The sequence below is a fragment of the Tursiops truncatus genome, chromosome 7 (genome assembly GCF_011762595.2).
Source record: "Tursiops truncatus isolate mTurTru1 chromosome 7, mTurTru1.mat.Y, whole genome shotgun sequence".
In the NCBI taxonomy this organism is placed as follows: Eukaryota; Metazoa; Chordata; class Mammalia; order Artiodactyla; family Delphinidae; genus Tursiops; species Tursiops truncatus.
The window spans coordinates 967,949-989,911 of NC_047040.1; the positions used below are offsets into that span (position 1 = coordinate 967,949).

General features: G+C 57.3%; 2 protein-coding genes across 11 annotated transcripts in view; both read right to left on the reverse strand.

Moving 5' to 3' along the window:
- The window catches only part of GPR35 (G protein-coupled receptor 35), a 33,271-nt gene extending 15,789 nt beyond the window's left edge, over window positions 1-17,482 (reverse strand). Inside the window, exon 1 of the mRNA XM_033859430.2 lies at window positions 17,351-17,482. The gene's annotated coding sequence lies outside the window, so the exon portion shown is untranslated. The remainder of the gene's footprint in view (window positions 1-17,350) is intronic.
- CAPN10 (calpain 10) lies at window positions 10,474-21,943 on the reverse strand. Of its 10 annotated transcripts, XM_033859425.2 has the most exons (13): window positions 21,625-21,941; window positions 18,926-19,057; window positions 18,355-18,551; window positions 17,351-17,568; window positions 15,640-15,781; window positions 14,977-15,143; window positions 14,498-14,718; window positions 13,518-13,720; window positions 13,177-13,432; window positions 12,392-12,482; window positions 11,405-11,604; window positions 11,111-11,156; window positions 10,474-10,830 (listed from the first exon to the last, which is right to left on the reverse strand). In XM_033859425.2, exons 1-13 carry the CDS (start codon window positions 21,748-21,750, stop codon window positions 10,793-10,795), a joined length of 2,037 nt encoding a protein of 678 aa, XP_033715316.1. In that variant the 5' UTR covers window positions 21,751-21,941; the 3' UTR covers window positions 10,474-10,792. The 10 variants fall into 10 exon arrangements, 8 of the variants coding, with proteins under 8 accessions (XP_033715316.1, XP_073663122.1, XP_033715317.1 ...); XM_073807021.1 differs by lacking the exon at window positions 11,111-11,156 and having other exon boundaries at window positions 21,625-21,943; XM_033859426.2 differs by lacking the exon at window positions 12,392-12,482 and having other exon boundaries at window positions 13,144-13,432; window positions 21,625-21,940.
- Window positions 21,944-21,963: the final 20 nt, after the last annotated feature.

Below are 21,963 nucleotides of genomic sequence, written 5' to 3' on the forward strand. Positions count from 1 at the left end.
TTAAAATAAAGAATGTTACAAGAGACAAGGAAGGACACTACATAATGATCAAGGGATCAATCCAAGAAGAAGATATAACAATTATAAATATATATGCACTCAACACAGGAGCACCTCAATGCATAAGGCAACTGTTAACAGCTATAAAAGAGGAAATCAACAGTAACACAATAATAGTGGGGGACTTTAACACCTCACTTACACCAATGGACAGATCATCCAAAATGAAAATAAACAAGGAAACAGAAGCTTTAAATGACAAAATAGACCAGATAGATTTAATTAATATTTATAGGACATTCCATCCAAAAACAGCAGATTACACTTTCTTCTCAAGTGTGCACGGAACATTCTCCAGGATAGATCACGTCTTGGGTCACAAGTCAAGCCTCAGTAAATTTAAGAAAATTGAAATCACATCAAGCATCTTTTCTGACCACAACGCTATGAGATTAGAAATCAATTACAGGGAAGAAAATGTAAAAAACACAAACACATGGAGGCTAAACAATACGTTACTAAATAACCAAGAGATCACTGAAGAAATCAAAGAGGAAATCAAAAAATACCTAGAGACAAATGACAATGAAAACACGACGATCCAAAATCTATGGGATGCAGCAAAAGCAGTTCTAAGAGGGAAGTTTATAGCTATACAAGCCTACCTCAAGAAACAAGAAAAATCTCAAATAAACAATCTAACCTTACACCTAAAGGAACTAGAGAAAGAAGAACAAACAAAACCCAAAGTTAGCAGAAGGAAAGAAGTCATAAAGATCAGAGCAGAAATAAATGAAATAGTAGCAAAGAAAACAATAGCAAAGATCAATAAAACTAAAAGCTGGTTCTTTGAGAAGATAAACAAAATTGATAAACCATTAGCCAGACTCATCAAGAAAAAGAGGGAGAAGGCTCAAATCAATAAGATTAGAAATGAAAAAGGAGAAGTTACAACAGACACCGCAGAAATACAGAGCATCCTAAGAGACTACTACAAGCAACTCTATGCCAATAAAATGGACAACCTGGAAGAAATGGACAAATTCTTAGAAAGGTATAAACTTCCAAGACTGAACCAGGAAGAAATAGAAAATATGAACAGACCAATCACAAGTAATGGAATTGAAACTGTGAGTAAAAATCTTCCAACAAACAAAAGTCCAGGACCAGATGGCTTTACAGGTGAATTCTATCAAACATTTAGAGAAGAGCTAACACCCACCCTTCTCAAACTCTTCCAAAAAATTGCGGAGGAAGGAACTCTCCCAAACTCATTCTATGAGGCCACCGTCACCCTGATACCAAAACTAAAGATACTACATAAAAAGAAAACTACAGACCAATATCACTGATGAATATAGATGCAAAAATCCTCAACAAAATACCAGCAAACAGAATCCAAAAACACATTAAAAGGATCATACACCACGATCAAGTGGGGTTTATCCCAGGGATGCAAGGATTCTTCAATATATGCAAATCAATCAATGTGATACACCATATTAACAAATTGAAGGAGAAAATCCATATGATCATCTCAATAGATGCAGAAAAATCTTTTGACAAAATTCAACACCCATTTATGATAAAAACTCTCCAGAAAGTGGGCATAGAGGGAACTTACCTCAACATAATAAAGGCCATATATGGCAAACCCACAGCAAACATTATTCTCAATGGTGAAAATCTGAAAGCATTTCCTCTAAGATCAGGAACAAGACAAGGATGTCCACTCTCGCCACTATTATTCAACATAGTTTTGGAAGTCCTGGCCACAGCAGTCAAAGAAGAAAAAGAAATAAAAGGAATACAAATTGGAAAAGAAGAAGTAAAACTGTCACTGTTTGCAGATGACATGATACTATACTTAGAGATTCCTAAAGATGCCACCAGAAAACTACTAGAGCTAATCAATGAATTTGGTAAAGTTGCAGGATACGAAATTAATGCACAGAAATCTCTTGCTTTCCTATATACTAATGATGAAAAATCTGAAAGAGAAATTAAGGAAACACTCCCATTTACCACTGCAACAAAAAGAATAAAATACCTAGGAATAAACCTACCTAGGGAGACAAAAGACGGGTATGCAGAAAACTATAAGACACTGATGAAAGAAATTAAAGATGATACCAACAGATGGAGAGATATACCATATTCTTGGATTGGAAGAATCAATATTATGAAAATGACTATACTACCCAAAGAAATCTACAGATTCAATGCAATCCCTATCAACTTACCAATGGCATTTTTTACAGAACTAGAACAAAAAATCTTAAAATTTGTATGGAGACACAAAAGACCCTGAATAGCCAAAGCAGTCTTGAGGGAAAAAAACGGACCTGGAGGAATCAGAGTCCCTGACTTCAAACTATACTACAAAGCTACGGTAATCAAGACAATATGGTACTGGCACAAAAACAGAAATATAGATCAATGGAACGAGATAGAAAGCCCAGAGATAAACCCACATACCTATGGTCAACTAATCTATGACAAAGGAGGCAAGGATATACAATAGAGAAAAGACAGTCTCTTCAATAAGTGGTGCTGGGAAAACTGGACAGCTACATGTAAAAGAATGAAATTAGAACACTCCCTAACACTATACACAAAAATAAACTCAAAATGGATTAGAGACCTAAATGTAAGACCGGACACTATAAAATTCTTAGAGGAAAACATAGGAAGAACACTCTTTGACATAAATCACAGCAAGATATGTTTTGCTCCACCTCATAGAGTAATGGAAATAAAAACAAAAATAAACAAATGGGACCTAATGAAACTTCAAAGCTTTTGCACAGCAAAGGAAACCATAAACAAGACAAAAAGACAACCCTCAGAGTGGGAGAAGATATTTGCAAACGAATCAACGGACAAAGGATTAATCTCCAAAATGTATAAACAGCTCATGCAGCTCAATATTAAAAAAACAAACAACCCAATACAAAAATGGGCAGAAGAGCTTCCCTGGTGGCGCAGTGGTTGAGAGTCCGCCTGCCGATGCAGGGGACGTGGGTTCGTGCCCCGGTCCGGGAAGATCCCACATGCCGCGGAGCAGCTAGGCCCGTGAGCCACGGCCACTGAGCCTGCGCGTCTGGAGCCTGTGCTCCGCAACGGGAAAGGCCACAACAGTGAGAGGCCCGCGTACCGCAAAAAAAAAAAAAAAAAAAAAAAAAATCGGCAGAAGACCTAAATAGACATTTCTCCAACGAAGACATACTGATGGCCAAGAAGCACATGAAAAGCTGCTCAACATCACTAATAATTAGAGAAATGCAAATCAAAACTACAATGAGAACAGGCTTCCCTGGTGGCGCAGTGGTTGAGAGTCCGCCTGCCAATGCAGGGGACGTGGGTTCGTGCCCCGGTCCAGGAAGATCCCACATGCCGCGGAGCGGCTGCGCCCGTGAGCCATGGCCGCTGAGCCTGCGTGTCCGGAGCCTGTGCTCCGCAACGGGAGAGGCCACGAGAGTGAGAGGCCTGCGTACCACAAAAGAAAGAAAGAAAAAAAAAAACCTACAATGAGGTATCACCTCATACCAGTTAGAATGGAAATCATCAGAAAATCTACAAGCAACAAATGCTGGAGAGGGCGTGGAGAAAAGGGAACCCTCTTGCACTGTTGGTGGGAATGTAAATTGATACAGGCACTATGGAGAACAGTATGGAGTTCCTTAAAAAACTAAAAATAGAATTACCATATGACCCAGCACTCCCACTACTGGGCATATTCCCAGAGAAAACCATAATTCAAAAAGACACATGCACCCCAATGTTCATTGCAGCACTATTTACAACAGCCAGGTCATGGAGCAACCTAAATGCCCATCGACAGACGAATGGATAAAGAAGATGTGGTCCATATATACAATGGAATATTACTCAGCCATAAAAGGGAACAAAATTGGGTCATTTGTTGAGACGTGGATGGATCTAGACACTGTCATACAGAGTGAAGTAAGTCAGAAAGAGAAAAGCAAATATCGTATATCAACGTATATATGTGGAACCTAGAAAAATGGTACAGATGAACCGGTTTGCAGGGCAGAAATTGAGACACAGGTGTAGAGAACAAACATATGGACACCAAGGGGGGAAAGTAGAAGGGGGGTGGTGGTGGGATGAATTGGGAGATTGGGATTGACATGTATACACTGATGGGTATAAAATGGATGACTAATAAGAATCTGCTGTATAAAAAAGTAAATAAAATAAAATTTTAAAATTCAAAAAAAAAGGGAAAAAAAGAAAAAAATCCATAAATTACTAATATCAAGAATGAAGGAGGATACATCATTTAGATCCTACAGACATTAGAATAATAATAAAGGAACATTATTAATAACTTTATGCAGAGACATTTGACAACTCAGTTGAAATTCACAAATTCCTTGAAAGTCACAACTTGCCAAAATTTGTAGAAGAAATATAAAATTTGAATAGCCTGCATCTATTAAAGTTGTTGAATTTATAATTAAAAACCTTTCCACAAAGAAAACTCCTGACCCAGATGATGTCACTGGTGAATTCTATCAAACATTTAAGGATGAAATAATGCTAATCTTAAACACTTTCTGAAAATAAATAAGGAGGAACACTTCCCAACACATTTTCAAAGACCAGCTTTACCCTCATAGCAAAACTAGACAAAGATGGTATTACAAGAAAACTACAGATTAACATCACGTATGAACATAGACACAAAAATCCTTAATAAAATACTTCTAGCTGATTGAATCCAGCAATATAGAAAACAAATAAGCCACCATGCACAAGTGTCCCAGGATTGTAAGGTTTATTTTAACATTAGAATATCCATCAATATAATTCGCTATAAAATAAAGGAGAACATAATCCTCTTAATAGGTGCAAAACAATCACTTTACAAAATTCAATACCATTTATGACAGAAACTCTCAGCAACTAGGAACGGAAAACAGGTACGCTCAAAACCACAAAATATCGCTGAGAGAAAGTAAACTGTCAAAAATGGATAGCTACACCATGCTCGTGGGTCGGAAGGTCCCACCCAGTTCTCCTCACGTCCATCTGCACAACCAAACCTATTAAGGAAGCACGAAGCATCTCGTTCTGCGGGCTTTGCTTTCCAAGCAGACCACAGCACTGCCCTCTCCCCTCAGCGCCCCCCGCCCGGTCCCCGCCCACCGGGACACCCTCCTGTCTCGCTTGCAAGAAGGCAGCAGCCTTCTGGTTGGTCCCCTCCCCCCAGTCGTTCCTGAGACTCCAGCCAGAGACAGACGTCAAGCAGGCACACATGGGGCTCCCACTGCCGAAGACATGAGACCCCAGCTCCCGGAACGGCCTCGGGACCCTCACGTGCTTCTCCAGCCTCAGCCCTTGCCTCGTTCCCAAGCCCACTCCCCGCACTGCAGGCACAGACAGCTTCTTTCCATTCTCTGAGGGTGCCCGGCTCTTCTGCCAGCCCCTGCCCTGCACCTGGCTGACCCCAGGCTGGTCGAAGACCACCCAGCCCCACCGCCACCCCCATGCGTCACCTATCACCTCATTGTCATGACTCTCTGGGTGACCCGTGTGCAGGCAGTCCAACCTGGAGCTGCACGTGCTCACAGAGGGGCTTCAGAATGAAGGGACTAGGGGAGCAAGATGGTGGACAGGGAGCGCAGATGCCGGCCGTCCCGTCCATGGGGCTTGGGGGATGAGGGCTGAGCTCACAGACACGCACACGTATGCCCCGGCACCCCGGCATCACATCTGCCCAGGCCCCGGAACCTGCAGGGGACCTGGCCTGGCCCCGGACGGCGCAGCCCCAGCCCAGCCCGAGCCAGTGCTGGCTCCTCAGCCTGCAGCCTCACTTCCTGGGTGATTTGTGGAGGGACCAGGAGTCCCAGGCAGCTGAGGACAGGCCCTGGCCCTGTGTGTCGGGGTGGGGGTGGGGGGGAGGGGCGGGGCAGCGGGGCGGGAGGCGGGAGGCTTAGGAAATCGCGCACAGGAGTGCCCCTGACTGAGCCTCCACAGCCACTGGTCCCAGGGCCCCTGAGTGAGCAGGCTCCCAGGCCGGACTGGGGGCTGTGCGGTCTGGGCAGATGCAGCCTGTACTCGCCAGGGATCAGAGAGGAATGGCCTGAAGGTCGCTGCACAGACTGGACACCCCCGGGCTGCGGCCAGAACCCGGGAGACGGAGAGGGCCCCAGAGCCGCAGAGCCGAGCGCTCCTGGGACGGGCGGGCCCAGCCTGCCCCAAAGCTTGTCCTATCAGCTAGAAAGGACTCTTCCTCTGACGGAGCAGCCATGTCCTGGGCCACGTGTTGTCATAAAAACTCAAGTGTCCCCAGGAAGAAAGTGCCTTTTCCCTTCACTTCAAACGGCAGCAAAAGCTCCGTTAAATCTGTTACACGTCAGGGAAGAAAAGAAATTCAGCAACGCTACAAGAGCCATAAACGGGACACTGAACGAGGCTTGCTTAGGAACGGAGAGGGGCAGACAGAGACAGAGAAGCAGAGACAGAGAGGAAGGGCTTGCTTAGGAACGGAGAGGGGCAGACAGAGACAGAGAGGCAGAGACAGAGAGGAAGGGCTTGCTTAGGAACGGAGAGGGGCAGACAGAGACAGAGAGGCAGAGACAGAGAGGCAGAGACAGAGAGGAAGGGCTTACTTAGGAACGGAGAGGGGCAGACAGAGACAGAGAGGCAGAGACAGAGAGAAAGGGCTTACTTAGGAACGGAGAGGGGCAGACAGAGACAGAGACGTAGAGACAGAGAGAAAGGGTTTGCTTAGGAACGGAGAGGGGCAGACAGAGACAGAGACAGAGACGTAGAGACAGAGAGAAAGGGCTTGCTTAGGAACGGAGAGGGGCAGACAGAGACAGAGAGGCAGAGACAGAGAGAAAGGGCTTACTTAGGAACGGAGAGGGGCAGACAGAGACAGAGAGGCAGAGACAGAGAGAAAGGGCTTACTTAGGAACGGAGAGGGGCAGACAGAGACAGAGACGTAGAGACAGAGAGGAAGGGCTTGCTTAGGAACGGAGAGGGACAGACAGAGACAGAGACGTAGAGACAGACAGAAAGGGCCTGGAGCGTCTGAGAGCCAGGCCCGCGCACTCCGGCCCCATCCTGCCTGCTGCTCGGGAACCCTGCCCCGCCGGGCGCCCTCCCTGACAATCGCTCTCAGAGCACCAGGATCCCGACACTCACCCCGGAAGCTCTGCCGCCCCCAAGGTGACCAGGACTAGGGAGGGAGGGAGGATGGTGAGAGAGAAGGTCCAGGCTCAGGGCTGAGCAGGACTCGGGTCCCACCGAGGAGGCGCTGCCTGCTGTGCCTGGAGCAGGAAGTGATTTTACCACAAAACTCGAGCAGACGGTTCAGGGCAAAGTCTTCTGGGAAAGCCCGGGAAAGGAGGCGTCCTCACCTGCACACCCCCTGGCCCGCCCCTCTGGGCCATCCAGGGCCACGGCACATGGGAGGGAGGCCCCCAGTGGCATGTCCACAGAACAGGGACCCCAGGCAGGGCCTGGCCCTGGACACAGCCCTGGGCTCAGCACAGGGCACTCAGCTTGGTGTGGGTTCCGTGAAGCCCAGGTGGGCCCAGAGTAGGGTCCCAGTCTGTGTCAGTCAGTATAGTGGAGGCTTGAGGCAGCAGTGGAACTGGGCCTGCCTGGCTCCTGAGGCTGGCCTGGCGCAGGGCCCCTTCAGTCGGCCGGTGGCTGGCCACTGTGAAGGGATGATGTAACAGCTGGCGCAAGCCTGGGGCTGACGGCAGGAGGTGGCCTGGTGCTTGGGGCACGGAGGCCACCCCCGACGGCGCCCTGCCTCTCAGTGCCCAGACTCTGCTTCCTCTGGCTCAGTGAACAAGGCCGGCGCCCGCTGCGCCAGCTGTGGCCTAGAAGCCCAGGTGGTGGGCGCCTTCCCATCTGCAGCGGCCGCGGTCCTGGCCTTCAAACGACCCCGCCGTGGGACCCAGACGGGGCCCTCACCCAGCGAGGGACCAGGACTCTCCCCAGACGGGCACAGCGAGGGTGTCTGGCCAAGGGGAACCGTGAGTCACCCCACGGGCTCCTGGGGAGAAGCCGGCAGCGTCCCACCCTCTGCCCCGGGAAGGCCCACCCCCGCCTTCTGGGGTTCTGGGAGTCCTGGCGCCTTGCCCGGGCCGGGAGCCCAGTGGTGTTGGGGCAGCTGACAGCATTTTACTTTTCAGGCCCCTTTGGAAGGGGGGCGCTCCGCGCGGCCCCTGTCTGAACCCTCACGGGGTGAGACAGTGCACTGGCTTTCTCTGTGTTCACGTGAATGAAGTGCCTCGAAGCGAAGCAAGTGGGGAAGGGAAGGGGATCAGCGTTTGACAAGAGTTCAGACGCGGTGGCCCAGCTCAACTGCGCCCCCCGGAGGCCTCCCCAGACCGCCCCGGTGGAGCAGGGAGCCCCAGGCTGGCCCGAGGGAGAGGTGCCCAGCACACAGCTGGTCGTCCAGGCAGGGCCATCGGGTGAGCTGGCCGACTGCAGAAGGGCTTTGAGGCTGGGCAGGGACGTGTGGGTCTGGAGGTACCCCTCCACGCCCCAGCCGATCTCGGGACCGAGCTCTTCAAGGCAGTGGCAGCTGCAGAGAGCACACGCACCCTGTGGAGGCTTAGAGAGAAAGTCCACTCCAGGGAAGGCTGTGGCCGCGGCTCAAGAATCAGGAGCAGCCTGTCTCGGTCGCTGCCGGGACAAAACACCGCAGGCTCGGAGGCTTAACCACAGACATTGATTTCTCCCAATTCTCGAAGCTGGAAGTCCAAGGTCAAGGCACTGGCCAATTTGGTTCCTGGCGGAGCCCCCGTCCTGGCTCTCAGAAGGCCGCCTTCCGTGTCCTCACGCGAAGCTCTGCTACCTCTTCTAAGGACACCCACGGGGTAACCTGCCGGGGAGACCTAGCCAGGCGGGGTGTAAACACCCTGCATTTAAGCCCCATGAGGGACTCCGGATGCACGTGTCAGACCTCCCCTCCTTCCCTTATAAACATCCTGCACCCCAAACTTGTTTTCGTGTCGCCTCCGAGGTCCAAGAAGAGTTGATACCATGGGGTTTGGAGCTGGATCACCCACTGCGCCTGGTGACAGGGGCCTGCCTCTGGGCACAGGTGGTGGTCTCGTCCCGTCCGGGGGTTTGAGATACACGGACAGCAGGGTGACAGGGCAGGTGGCCGGGGGCCAGGTGTGAGGCCGCCTCTGGTCACTCATGAAGGAGCTCCAGCTGCAGGGCAGAGAGAGCCAGGCCTGGGCCCACGGACTGCAGAGGTGGCCGGGCTCCAAGAGGAAGGACCCTCCCCCGACAGCAGGTGTGCACAACAGACTCCCCCAGACGCCCCCCCCCACCTGGCCCTTAGGCCCTCTACTCCTTGGCTGCGCTCAGGGAGAGGGAGGGGACGTCCAGACGTTTGCGAACCACTGGGCATTCAGGTCCTGAGCTGACACTGACCTCTGGCACGGCCTCACGGGCCCTGCCAGGGTGGGACACAGGAGGCTGTTGACAGTGGAATCTTGCCAGGACCGGCTCCCAGCGGGCAATGGCGTCACTTCCTGGTCTCCAAGCATGTAACTGGGATTCACATGTGCAAATGACCAACACCCTCTCTGGGGTCAGAGACGCCAGTCAGGAAGGCCAAGGGCGAGGCTGAAACCATCACCCACCCCAGACAACAAATCGCAAACGGTACCTCGGGGGAGGGTGGAGACTGGGACACCCCCCCCCCCCGAGCCTCCGAAGACCCCGGGTGGTCCCGTCAGGAGTGGCGGCCCCAGCCCAGCTCCACGTGACTCAGAACTCGGGGTTCCCAGGACAACTCCTGCCCCCCGAGGGCAGCATCAGGCCCGGCAGTGCTCCGTGACGGTGCAGGTCAGGAGAGACGAGGACCAGCCCGCACTTTCGCGCAATGGAACGGCCACTGGCAGTTTTTTCCAGACTGTGTTGTAATACAGGACAAAAAGACCCAACTGGCTCGATGCCCCAGTCATGGTGATGACACGGCATTGAAGTCAGAGGAGGAAGATGGGGCAGGAGACAAACCAGGCCACGATCGGGGCACCAGAAATGGTTAGGGGTTGAGGGGTCCAGGGGTCAGAGGCCTGCAGGCTATCCCCTCCCAAGTCAAGAGCAGAGGACCTCATCCCGCACCTCCTAGAAGGAAGCAGGAGACCGCTGGGCGCCGGCGGCAGCATTCGCACCAGAGCCCGTCGGCTGGTAGACCAGATGACTAGAAGGCAGCCAGGTGGGGGGCCCAGTGTGGACGGGGAGTTGATGGCAGCATGCCGCTTCAGCCACTCGCAGACTGCCGTGTGCCGCCCCTCCAATTTTCTCTCTCACTACCCACCTCCTCCTTCCCTACACCAGCCCTGCACCGCTCGGGCCACCTGGTCACCCCCCGTGTCTCAGCAGCCAGGCGGGAGCCCCACACCTGCTCCCCCAGTGACAGCCAATGAAGCCGCTGGCTACCTAAACCAGGAGCCAGCCGGAAGCTGCTCAGTACTGATGTTTATTTATAAAGTTACATCCTAAAAACGTTTCTAATAAATAGTTTTAAACAAGATCTGTCCCGACGCGCCGTAAGGCCTCTCTCCGGGGCCAGGGAGACAGGGCGTGGAGGATCTCAGGGAGGCTCTGTGGGCTCAGCGGCATGGAACGAAGGTGCCCACCCTGAGTTTTTCTTGCCCTTCCTGCAGCACCTGCAGGGACGGGGGCTCTTTGCCAGGACCCGCTCAGGCCGGCCGCCGCGGCCCTGGCGTGTGGGCCACTGGGAGCCCCTCAGACCCCTGGTCACCAGAGCCGACACGCAGGATCACCCGGTTAGGCTTTCATCACTGCCACGAAGGAGGCCTGCGGGAGGAGATGGCGAGGGCTGGCGGCACTGCCCCGGTTCGAGGGGTGAAGGCCCGCCCTCACGTCCTCCAGGGGCTGTCACGGCAGCCCCAGCTTCTGGGCCCCGAGAAGCTCTGCCTGGGGTTCTCAGGGGAAGAGACCAGGGCACCTCGTGTCCCAGGGCACAGCCCAGCCTTCAGGGTGGCCGCTGGGAGGAGCTAGGCAGGGGAATTAAGACGCAGGGCACCAGGAGGCCCCAAAGCAGAGTGAGCTGGGCCCTCCCAGGCCCCATACGTACCTCCTTGAGGAGCTGCCCCAGCATCTCCTGGCTGTGAATGGAGCGCCTGTGGGAGAAGACACCGCTCTCACCCCTCTGGGTCCCTCCCCGCGCACCTGGAGAGGCAGCCACGCTCCAGGCCCGCCTGCTCTCTAGACGGCGCACTCTCCTCCCACAGGCCTCTGGGCTCTGCCAGCACAGTGAGAGCTGGGGTGTGTGCGACAGGTGGGAGAGAACCAGGGGCGCTAAGATGCTGAGGACCACGGCCCCCCGACCGACACACACACCCCCCCACACACGGCCCCGGCGCCCCACCTGTCTATTCTGGTCTCTACGGTCACTGTGAAGGCCCCCTCTGTGTCTGGCAGGTAGGTGGAGGGCACGATCCAATAGGTCCCCTCGGACAGGTGGCAGAGCCGGCTGACCTCCTGGGCGTAGCAGTGCGGCACACAGCTTAGCAGAGGCTCCTGGAGCAGCAAGGAGGGCGCATCCTGGCCCCCGCCGTCCGCTGGGACCTGGGGGAGGCCCGGGCTCAGACCGGGCGGCCTGCCCGTGGGCGGACCGAATCGGCTGTGTCCGCCAGGACGGCGAAGTGAAGTCCCCTGTCTCAGCCTTGGCCTCGCTCCCTTCCCAGGCAGCACTGCCCTGGGTCGGGAGCAGCCCAGTGCAGTCTGCTTGGACCCCGTCACACATGCCAGGCCCCCGAAGCTGGACTCGCCACTCACCGGGGCCCCACCACCCGAGGGCCGCAGCCTGGGGACCAGCAGAAGGCCCGCCCTCACATCCTCCAGCGACTGTCACGGCAGCCCCAGCTTCTGGGCCCCGAGAAGCTCTGCCTGGGGCTCTCAGGGGAAGAGACCAGGGCACCTCGTGTCCCAGGGCACAGCCCAGCCTTCAGGGTGGCCGCTGGGAGGAGCTGGGTGGGGGAATTAAGACCCAGGGCACCAGGAGGCCCCCACTGCGCAAGCCCCTGCCCCAGGACTCATCTCTTTGGCCCCGGCACCGGCACTTTTTTCGAAGCGCCGGGGGAGTACCCCAGGGGTGGCCTGCGGTGGAGCGAGGCACCAGAGTACGTCCTCAGCCGTTGGGATCCTGAGGGCACAGAACCTTCTCAGAGAAGAGCCGACCCTCCGCTCCCCCACATCGTCTGCAGCGCAGGCTAAGCGTGCCCAGCCCCATGACGGGCCCCTGACGGCACAGCTCCGGGCCATCCTCCAGCCCATGCTGTCCTCGGGCACCTGCCACTGTCCAAGCCCATCTTGAAGCGGGGTCCCCAGAAGGAGCAGGGGAGCCACGCCTCACCATGGGATCTGGGTTTGTGACCTCTGACCTCTAGCACTTCACCTCCCCGCCTTCTCCAGCTACACGTCGCTAGGTGCATCCTGTTCACGCGCTGGGAGAAGAAGAGCTGACTGAGGCCGGGGAAGGCGCTCGGGGCGGCGTTTGTGACGCCCTGGCCCTCGCCTGGCCTCCACGGTCTCCTGCCACCCGTGCCCACGTGAGCCCGGGAGGCAGCCTCTCCTCTGCGGGGGCAACTGGCGCACTTCCCCGAGCTCCCGAAGGCCGCCCCACCCTCCTGCTGCCTGGGATGCGGCCCTGCACCTCGGCCTCGCTCTCAGCTCCTACCCCCAGCTCTGTCTTCTCTTTCTGATCAGAAGACCCTCACTCGGTGGCGCGACCATCCGTCACGTCTCAGCGGGTGTGGGCCTCCCCTCCGTCCCTTTCCTGCTGGTCCCCAGAGCCCAGGCCCTCGCTGGTTCCAGACTCAGCCACGGGGTTTGGGGCGGGGAGGATTCACGCGGCTTCAGGGCGGCTCCTGCTGGACAACGGCACCCTCTGCGCCCTGTCGGGCCTCCCGGCTGCAGGTGCAGTGCTGGGGGCAGCTCAGGACACAAGTGTCCAGTGGTTCTGAGCCCGGGCGAGTGGACGAGGGGCTGCCTGAGCTGAGCCGTGACCCCCAGTGAGCTATGGACTTTAGGAATAGAAATGAGTCTTGTGTGTGACTGGATGACGCGGACAGACCCCGGGGGCCTCTCTGCCCGACCCCGGCTCACCCCACCCGGACGCCCGGGAGCAGGGGCGCCTGCCTGGAAGACGTGGAAGCCGATGGGGAGGCCCTCGTGGTCACGGCAGTGCTGCCGCAGGGTGATGCGGACGCAGCGGGGGCCCGCGCCCTCCGGCACCGAGAGGGGGAAGCGGGGGTTGGTGGGGTAGGAGGCAAAGTTCCGGCTGCCCCCCGCCGTCCGGCCGACTCTCCAGGAGCCCCGCAGCCTCACGGTCTCCCACTCGCCCATGGGCAGGACCTCCCGGGGGGCAGCGCTCTGGGCTGCCGGCTGGATGGCGCTGCCGGGGAGAGAAGCACAGGAGGCGGGCATGGCGCACACTCACGCGGCCCTGCCCCAGTCCCCGGCCTGCCCACCACCCTCACCTGAGGCAGACTCTCCCGCTGGAGAAGACCCGGAGCAGGAACCGCCCTGGCACGTCCTTCAGGAAGGTGCTGGGCACGGCCAGGTAGTAGCCCGGGGCGAGCTCACAGCGCAGGTGGACCTCGCGGTCGTACGCGTGGCATGCGGTGCCCGCCACGGGGGGCGCAGACAGGGCCTTGGGCAGGCTGACCCGCCGCTTCTCCACCTGCAGGGGAGGCCCGTGTGCACCCGTCACAGAAGGGCCCCCCTCGAAGCACCCAGGCCTACGGGTCCCCCGCACCCCGGTGAACCCGGGCCTTCCCCTCAGCCCTGGGGTCAGCGGCTCCACCCCACACGGGAGCCTGCAAGTCCTCCTCTGCTCCGGGAGGAGACAGACGAATCCAGACAGGGCCGCGCCTGCAAAGGCAGGAGGCTGATGCAACCCGGGGACTGCCAGGCAAACGCTTGCTAGCAGTTTCTGCACGAGGAAAGCAACGCCAGGCAGGCCGTGGCCGCACAGACACGGGGAACAGTGTGATGTGAGCTGTCAGACCCCGTCAGGACACACAGGGTTAACAACCAAGCAACTGGGCAAGCCAACGGGCAGCGCGGTCCTCTGTCGGCCACCCTCCTGTCCCCTCGGAGAGCAGGACAGGGGTCTCCACGTACCTCCACCCTGAGGTACGAGGGTACCTCAGACAACCCACGAGAGCACAACAACCCCATCCCTGTTTTGTAGGGAGGTCCGGGGCTCCCCCAGCAGCCCTCCTAACACCTCTGCCAGCTCTGCTAACGGCTGCTTCTGTGTAGCTTGCCTTTGGCCAAAGGGCACACCCTGGGCTAGGCGGAGGGAGGTGAGTCCTGTGGACTCAGATCTGAGCGGGGTCTGTGGGAAGACAGCCGGGGGGGGGGCGAGGGGCACGTCGGGGGCTCCCGGGGCTCAGGCCTCCTCACCCCTGTTCCTGCATCCCGCAGAGCGGGGGGCCAGGCCCGGGTGGGTTACCTTCCAGATGTGCAGGCCCACGGCCTGGTAGTCCCTGCCTGGGTGGCCCGCCGTGCGCAGCCGCGGTCTCTGCAGGACGGCCATGTATACCTCGCTGGGCTCGCAGACCCGCAGCCAGAACTTGGGGTTGCTGGGGAAGCCACTGTAGTTCCGGCAGCCTCCCGCCGACTGGCCCTTGACCCAGGCCCCGGGCAGCTCCTGAGTGTGGCACAGCGCCCTTCCTGGGTGGCGACCCCCACGTCAGCTGCAGGGACGGGGTCCCCCTCCTGCTCCCTGCACGAGCAGGGGCCCCCCACCCCGCCACCTGTCCCCCCAGGGCAGGTGGGGGTGCAGCCACCGCTCCGCCCTGAAGAGAAGCCAAGGGGCAACCAGGCACCCCGCGGTGGGACGCGGGGCCTGCTCAGCCCCGGACGTCAGAGGCCAGTCGTCCGGGCCACTGCGAGCCACGAGGCCTCCCCCAGGGCGCAGGCCTCCCTTACCTGAGCAGAGGCTCTGCAGGTGGCCAGCCTCCGAGATGGGGAAGCCGATGGTGACCTCGTCAAACTCCCGCAGAAACTCATCCTCCTCCACCCAGAACTCCCCCTCCTGGAGCTGTGACAGCAGCTCAGACTGGGCCGCGGACTCCACCCGGTTCCACCCTTCACCCCTGGAAGGAACCTCCCTTCAGCCGAGGCCTCCCGCCTGCTGAGCGGATGACGGGGGTGGCAGGTGGCAGGGCGGGGTGGGGGTGGGGATGCTGGTCCCGCCCTGCGACCCTGGGCCGGCGAAGGGCAGCGGCCCTGGGCCAGGTCTTGACGCTGAGCTGATGACTGGGTGCAGGCGTTCCGTGGGTCTGTCGCCCGCAGCCCGGCAAGGCATCCACCAGTCCGTGGGTGCCCCTGACCCAGGACAGGCCCCGACCGCCCCGGGCGCCTGGGTCGCAGGGCCCAGCACTAAGGCTGCCTCAACAGGCCATCTGGGGCCGAGCACAGAGCACGGTGGCCCACGAGCAGGAGAGCAACGAAACCCTGTCCTGACCACGGCCCGGCCTCGGACACCAGGCGCACACGCGGTCAAGGCGGCTCTGGGCTGCCCCTCGGGCCCCGCACCCCTCCCCCAGCAAGACCAGCGCAATGACCCAGAGTGCACCTCGCCGCACTCACCCCTCTCTCCAGGGCCCCTGCCAACACCGCCGGCCCCAGGGGTTCTGAATCCGCAGCAGCAGGATGCTCTGACCAGCCCGATCCCGGAGCTCTTGCAGGTCCGAGACAATGAAAGCATGAAACTCCCCCAGCGCCCTGGTACCTGGGTGAGGGACAGCCAGGAAGTCCTCAAACCGAGCAGATGCACAGGTCCGCCTCCTTCCCTGGGACGCCCCAGCCCACTCAACCGCAGCTGCACAGGCACCCGGGTCCCCGCGGGCCACCAGGGGCTCCTTTCCTGACCGCTGCCGACAAGTCAGCTCCGGAGTGGCCTTATGCAGAGTGAGTCACGCTGAAGGCCTGGGTTTAGACTGCGGCTCGGCTGCCGCCAGGCGTGACAAGTCACTCCCTTCTCTGGGCCTCGGCCCTCGTTGAGGATGATGAGGGAGGTTCTCAAAAGGGCTGCTCCCAGCACGGTCACGGGCGGGTCTGTGACGCCAGACACTAGAGAAACCTCTTCTCGGCGAGGCCTGCTAAGGTGTCGGGGCGCCAGGTAGTGTCTGAGCAGAAACCGGTGGGGAGGGCTGGAGGCCCGCGGGAGACCCTCCACCTGGCCAGAGGCCTTGGGACAGACAGGCGCAGAAGTGAAGGGGCCAAGCAGAGACTGGTGGGCGGGTGGCGGTCCAGACAGGAGAAGAAACTCCTGGAATGTCTTTAAGTGCTTTGCTTAGAAAGGCACTGGAGCCGCCACTCTGGGTGTCCCGCCCACGTCCCCAGCCCCCTGCCACTTCGGTGGGCTCCAGCTGCTCTCCATCTTTGCCTGTGGGCTCCCCCAAAGCCTGAAGTGCCCAGAGTTAGTCCTACCCCACCCTGGGGGCAGCTGATGCTACACAGGCCACCCTCTGAGGCAGTGTCTCGCACAGCGTCCCAGCACAGCACTCTGTGGGCTCCCCTCACCCCCGAAGTGTGCTTCCCCAACCCCACCCTGAGGCCTGCAGGTGGGCAAACCAGCCCGGGGCTGCGCTAACGCTCGCGCGCCGCCGGGCAGCGCGACGGCCAACACGTGGCAGTTTATTTTGATGTTCTTATTCTTTGGACAAAAAGCCCGTTAGGAAAATAACCGTAAATATGAAAACAATTATGCATAAGGATATCCGCTGCAGTGCTATTTATAATAGCATAAAATGGAAAGACCTTGAATACCCAACATCAAGGGAAGAGTTAAGAAGAGTGCAGCAGACACACTGATAACGTAAGACGTTGACAAAGTTTACACAGCAACACCGATAATGGCATATGATATAGAATATAAAACATATACATCTTTTTGAAAAAAAACTGAGAAGGGACTAAAAAGTCAAAAGTAGTCAAGTCTGAGTGATTTGTTTTTTCAACGGATTTCTTTCAATGAGCAGGTATATTACTAAAGTGAAAACCTGACTGTCGCTTTTGCCAGGTTACCAGCTGGGCCAGAGATGGTGCCACCACCTGGTTCCCAGCGACCCCAATACAGGCTCCCGCCTCCCCACGGCAGCAAGCCCTGGTCAAGGGAAAAGGGGACACTTCCCTCCAGAGAAGGACGGTCAGTAGGGAAGGTCACACACTCAGACACCAGTTCCGAAGGTCCTCCTTTCCGCTTAGCCCATCTAGGACCACAGTAAAAAGCTCTGTACAGGAGGCCGAGAGGGCTCAGGTGTGCAGGCCTGCCAGGCCGCCACCCGCTCCCGCCTACCTGTTCTGGGGCTGAGCACTGAGCAGCTCAGCAGACCGCGGTCCTTCAGGCTGAGCAGCTGCCGACAAGTCCTGCGTTCCGCGCCCCTGGGCCTGTCCTGCTGGCCGCTGGCTCCTGCCATGTCCTTCAAGTTCCACCTTTCGGCCAGGCCACCAGTGAGGTCCACCAGGGCGTCAGCCACCTGTCCCGCCCACAGGTGCTCATAGGACCCGTAGACCCTGGGGAGACAGCCAGGAAGGCGTGAGGCTCCGGTACCAGGCCCCCTGCCCCTCTCCTGTCCCCTGTGGTCTGCCTTCTACCCACCTCAATCGCCTCTCTTTCCTCGCCTCTTTCCCTCCCACCCTGTCCTCACCAAGTCCAGACACAAGCTCGCCTCCAAGGCCATACGGGACAGCACCCCGCAGTGCCCTGCGGCCTCTGCCCCTGTGGGGCACCAGCGGGAGGCGGGCACGGAGGCTGTGAGCTCCCACTCCTGCGTCTCTCATGATCAAGGCCTTCGGCCCCGCCAGCGGCAGCAGTGGAGGGCTCACTCCCACCGCGGAGGCCTGCCTACGGGCCCAGCGCCTTTCAGCACAGCCATCAGCACACTCGGGGAGGAAGTCCTTGGTCTCAGGACTACGATAAACGAGCATGGTACCTCGGTGGCCTCATTCCTTCCCAGCAACCTGCACAGAGGCCGCCTGTCCCCAGTGGTGACACAGATAGACGGAGACATTTCTCTCGCTTGGGTTTGAGGAAAGAGAGAGGAAAACACACACCCTCTTTCTGGAGGCGAGGCCTTCATGCCCGACTTTGAAATGAGGGCAGGGAAAGAGGGAGTGGGCAGAGGGGACAGCAAACCACAGGCCAAGTCTCAGAGTCTCTGTCTCTGGACGGGTCGCCCCACCCAGGACTGGCCACCAGACCCTAGCTGCTGACAAGGATGCTGCAGCCCAGGGCGAGCAGATGTGCTTCCCAGGCCCCCAGCCCGCCTGGCCCGGCCCCTCCACCCGCAGCGTGCGTACTTGGCGTAGACCTTCTCCAGTAAGGGAAGCCAGAACACATCCTCCCTCTGGCACCGGGAGAAGCAGAGTCTCCCTGCAAGACAAGGCAGACGGTCATCTATGGTCACCTCCACCCAGCGTCCAAACTGCCAAACTCGACAGGTGAAGGAGCCGCGGTACGTCTGGTCGAGCCAGCTCGGCTGTCCCGGAGGAAAGACCTGCCGCGCGTGGGGAGAGGCAAAAGGAGATGGTGAGAGAAGCTACCACGCGGCGCGCTCCCAGCATCCCGAGCAGAGCGTGACCGTGCGGAACGGTACCCTCCCGTCGCGCAAAGGATTCCACCTCCCCCGACGCCTGGCTGGCACGTTTGTCTTTTTATTCCAAATGCCTGCCTGACCCAGGGCTCGGGAGATGGCAGAGCAGGGCAGAAAGCAGCCCTGCTGGCCCCTGCGGGAGGGGGTCACTGCATCTGCGCCTCGGAGCCCCCGAGGGCCGAGTCCCGCAGGGCAAGAGCTTGGCTGCCTCCTGCTTCCTTCCAACGCGGGCAGACAGGAAGCAAGGGCCGGAGGGGAAGCCGCGCTGTGGCAGACACCTGGTCCAGGAGGTGCTGGCTCTTCTGCAGGGCGGCGCAGGCGCACAGGAACCAGCAGTCCCCTAGCAGCCCTTGCTTCACCTGTCCTTCCTGAGCGCGATCTGCAAACAGCTGGGGTGTGGCGCAGATTTCCTGAAATAAAGAAAATCGTCCAGAATTACTTCATGCCTGTGGCTAGCTTTAAAACTAAGAACACAGGATCTATGTGACAGGGGCTGGGGAGGAGCTTTTCTGGTCATCCACATTGCCTAAGAGGGGACGGGAAGCAGCTGGCTTCTTGCAGCCAGTATCCGTCAGCCCCTCCTGGCTTCAGATCATCGCATCCAACTTAAGATTCCAGGGTCCCTGTCTCTGTCCACCTTCCTTAATTGGCAAAACTCCCAACTCTGGATGAATCCTACCCCGCCTTTCATAAAACGGTTGGTCTAGAAAACGGTTTCACTTTAAATTCATACAGGCAAGTATGAATTTGTGGGTCCTCTATACTGTTTCTCTAAAAGGCTCAGTTTTCCACACTCCTGACTAGTTTACCCCTTCTCCTTCCTCCTTCTCTTCTCAAAACACCCTCGCCCCTCTGAGCGGATGGCCACACCTGATGCTCCATCAGAAGCCCCCTGACCTGACCCCATTCCTGCCCTCAGTATCTGGTCCCTCCCACGATCCCCGCTTCCTTCCTTCTCTGCAGGGAGGATCCCACCAGCATAAGGCATGGGAGAGGATGTCTTCTCTTCTCTAAGATGCTGTCCCTGGGCACTATTTCCTCTCTAGGTCCATCACTGACCGACTTCTCGAAAGAGCTGCTGCCCCTCCTTCCTCCCTCCGGCTCCTTGCCACACCTCGTTGCTTCTGAGCCAGCCATGCCCCCCAAACTGCTTTTATCAATGTCACCTCTGTGTCGTCACCTCCAACGGGCATTCTCTGTTCTTGTCTTTCCCAACACTCGGCAGCATCAGAGCAGTGGCTGCCCCCGACCCCGGCAGTCCCCTCCTGGCTTCCATGATTCCAAGGGCTTCTGGCTGTCCTTTCCCCTCGCTGCCTGCCACTTCTCAAGTCTACCTGTCAAGGCACCTGCGGTTCCTCAAGGCTCGGTTCCAAGCCGCCTCTTCTCTGCCCATACTTCCTCCTGAGATACCCTTCCAGACCCTGGACAGTAAGCCATCTGTTACAGTCCCAGCTCCCAGTGGAGCATCTAGGCCAGGTCTTCCTGAGCTCCCGACTCTCATATCCACTTGCCTACTGTCAGCTCCGCTTGAACCTGTGAGAGCAAAACCCAAGCCTACATTTCCACCCCTAGCTCTCCCCCACCTCCCAGTTTCCCCAGCACAGCAACCGGGACCATCATCCCCCAGGTGCTCAGGCTAGAAATCTAGAAGTCATTCTTGGTCCCTCTTTCATCCTGACATCTACTTCCAATCGGTCACTAAGACAAACGGGTCTCAGACCTACCTCTGCCACTTCTTAGTCCTGAGACCTTGGGCAACCTTTTGACTTAACGTTGGTTTCCTGGTCTGTAAAATGGAGATACAAGTACCAACCTTATAGAATTATTAGGTGGACTAAATAAAATCAAGGGCATAAATTCTGTGCACATAGAATATCTATAGCCTTTACTGGCATATAATGAGTGTTATGTAAATATAAGTTTCTCTTCCCATTTCCTGACCACCACGAACCCAGCTCTAGTTTCCAATCGGTCACTAAGACCTATCAAGCCCCCCTCCAAAATATCTCTCAAATCCATCCACTCCAAAGCCCCATCCCAACAGCTGTCACACTAATCTGAGCTCCTTCATCTTTCTCCGGGACCACTGCAATGGCCACTTTCATTCTTGCCCCAACAATCCATTTCACACCTGGCAGTAAGAGTGAGCTTCTTAAAACGTAAATCAAATCGAATCACTCCTCTACTAAAAACATTCTAATGGCCTCCCATTGTCCCTAAAATCCACCCCCCACACTTTTTTTTAACCCAAATTCCACTGGCACGGCCGGTCAGGCTCTTTGGCCCTTGGCACCTCCATGCCAAACAGGCCCTCTCAGTGCTGCCCACGGAAAGCACCTCAACAGGCAGAGCCAGGTCTGGCCTTCTTCCAGGGCTGGTGCACACAGATGTCCCCACTAAGACTGCATACACTCAGGGAGAGACGGTTCCTTGGACAGTCTTATTCAGCTGATACACCATTTCTAAAGATACCAGCATAGCACTAGGCCGGAGCATCCCTCTAAACTGCCACCTTGAAATAATTACATCTGAAAGTGCAAGTGCACGAGGTCCAAGACAGGAACGCGCAGAGCAAAACGGCTTTGCTTTGTAGGCTCAGCCTGGCCCTTCCAGAACATAATGAGAAACAGAACGAGACCGCTTGTGGCCAGAAGAGCCATGCAGACTGGAAGCTCTTCAAAGCAGACGCAAGTGGGGCTGACTTTGCGTCTGTTAAAACGCCCCTCTCGCTGTGGCTTGAATCTCCTATTGAACGGAGCTCTCGCAAGGAGGGGCCGTAAACTCGGGTCCAGCACACCCCGAGTGGGCTGGGGAGCAGGCCTGGCAGCCCACTCAGGAGGACAGCGGCGGCAGACCCTGCCGACCGTCGTGCATCCAGCCCCGGCTAACCCCGGCCGCCGCGCTCGCACCCCTGCAGGAAGGAGCGCCTGGAGGCCTGCCGCGAGACCCGTGAGACCCGCGCGCCCCCCTGCCCCACCTGGGGCCGCCTCCACGTGATTTCCTCCCGGAACTGGGCCAGCGGCGTGGAGAAGCTGGAGAAGAGCGAGGAGTCCGAGGCCGGGAAGGCAGCGTCCCGGAAGAGCTCCCTGGCCGGCGCCCGCATCTTGGGCACCCCGAGCTCCCATCTGCTGCCCGCGCCCCGGTGCCGAGCGCAGCCGAGGGGGCGCGCAGCCCCGGAGGGAGCGCGAACCGGCCGCGGTCCCGCCTGCCTCGCGCCTCCCCCGTCCGGCCCGGCCCCCCAGCCCCGCTGGACCCACAGTACCACCCGGCCCCGGTGCCCGCCCGCTCCGTCGCCCCGGTAACCGTCGATCCAGGC

Bases quoted from the DNA above. Each gene is read 5' to 3' on its own strand.
- CAPN10 (XM_033859424.2), bottom strand. From the start codon at position 21,750: ATGCGGGCGCCGGCCAGGGAGCTCTTCCGGGACGCTGCCTTCCCGGCC. The intron at 14,719-14,976 runs GTAAGGGAGGCC...GTCGCCACCCAG, and splicing joins CCTGCAGAGCCTCTGCTCAG to GAAGGGCGCTGTGCCACACT. The intron at 13,721-14,497 runs GTAACCCACCCG...CCTCCCCTGCAG, and splicing joins TGGGCCTGCACATCTGGAAG to GTGGAGAAGCGGCGGGTCAG.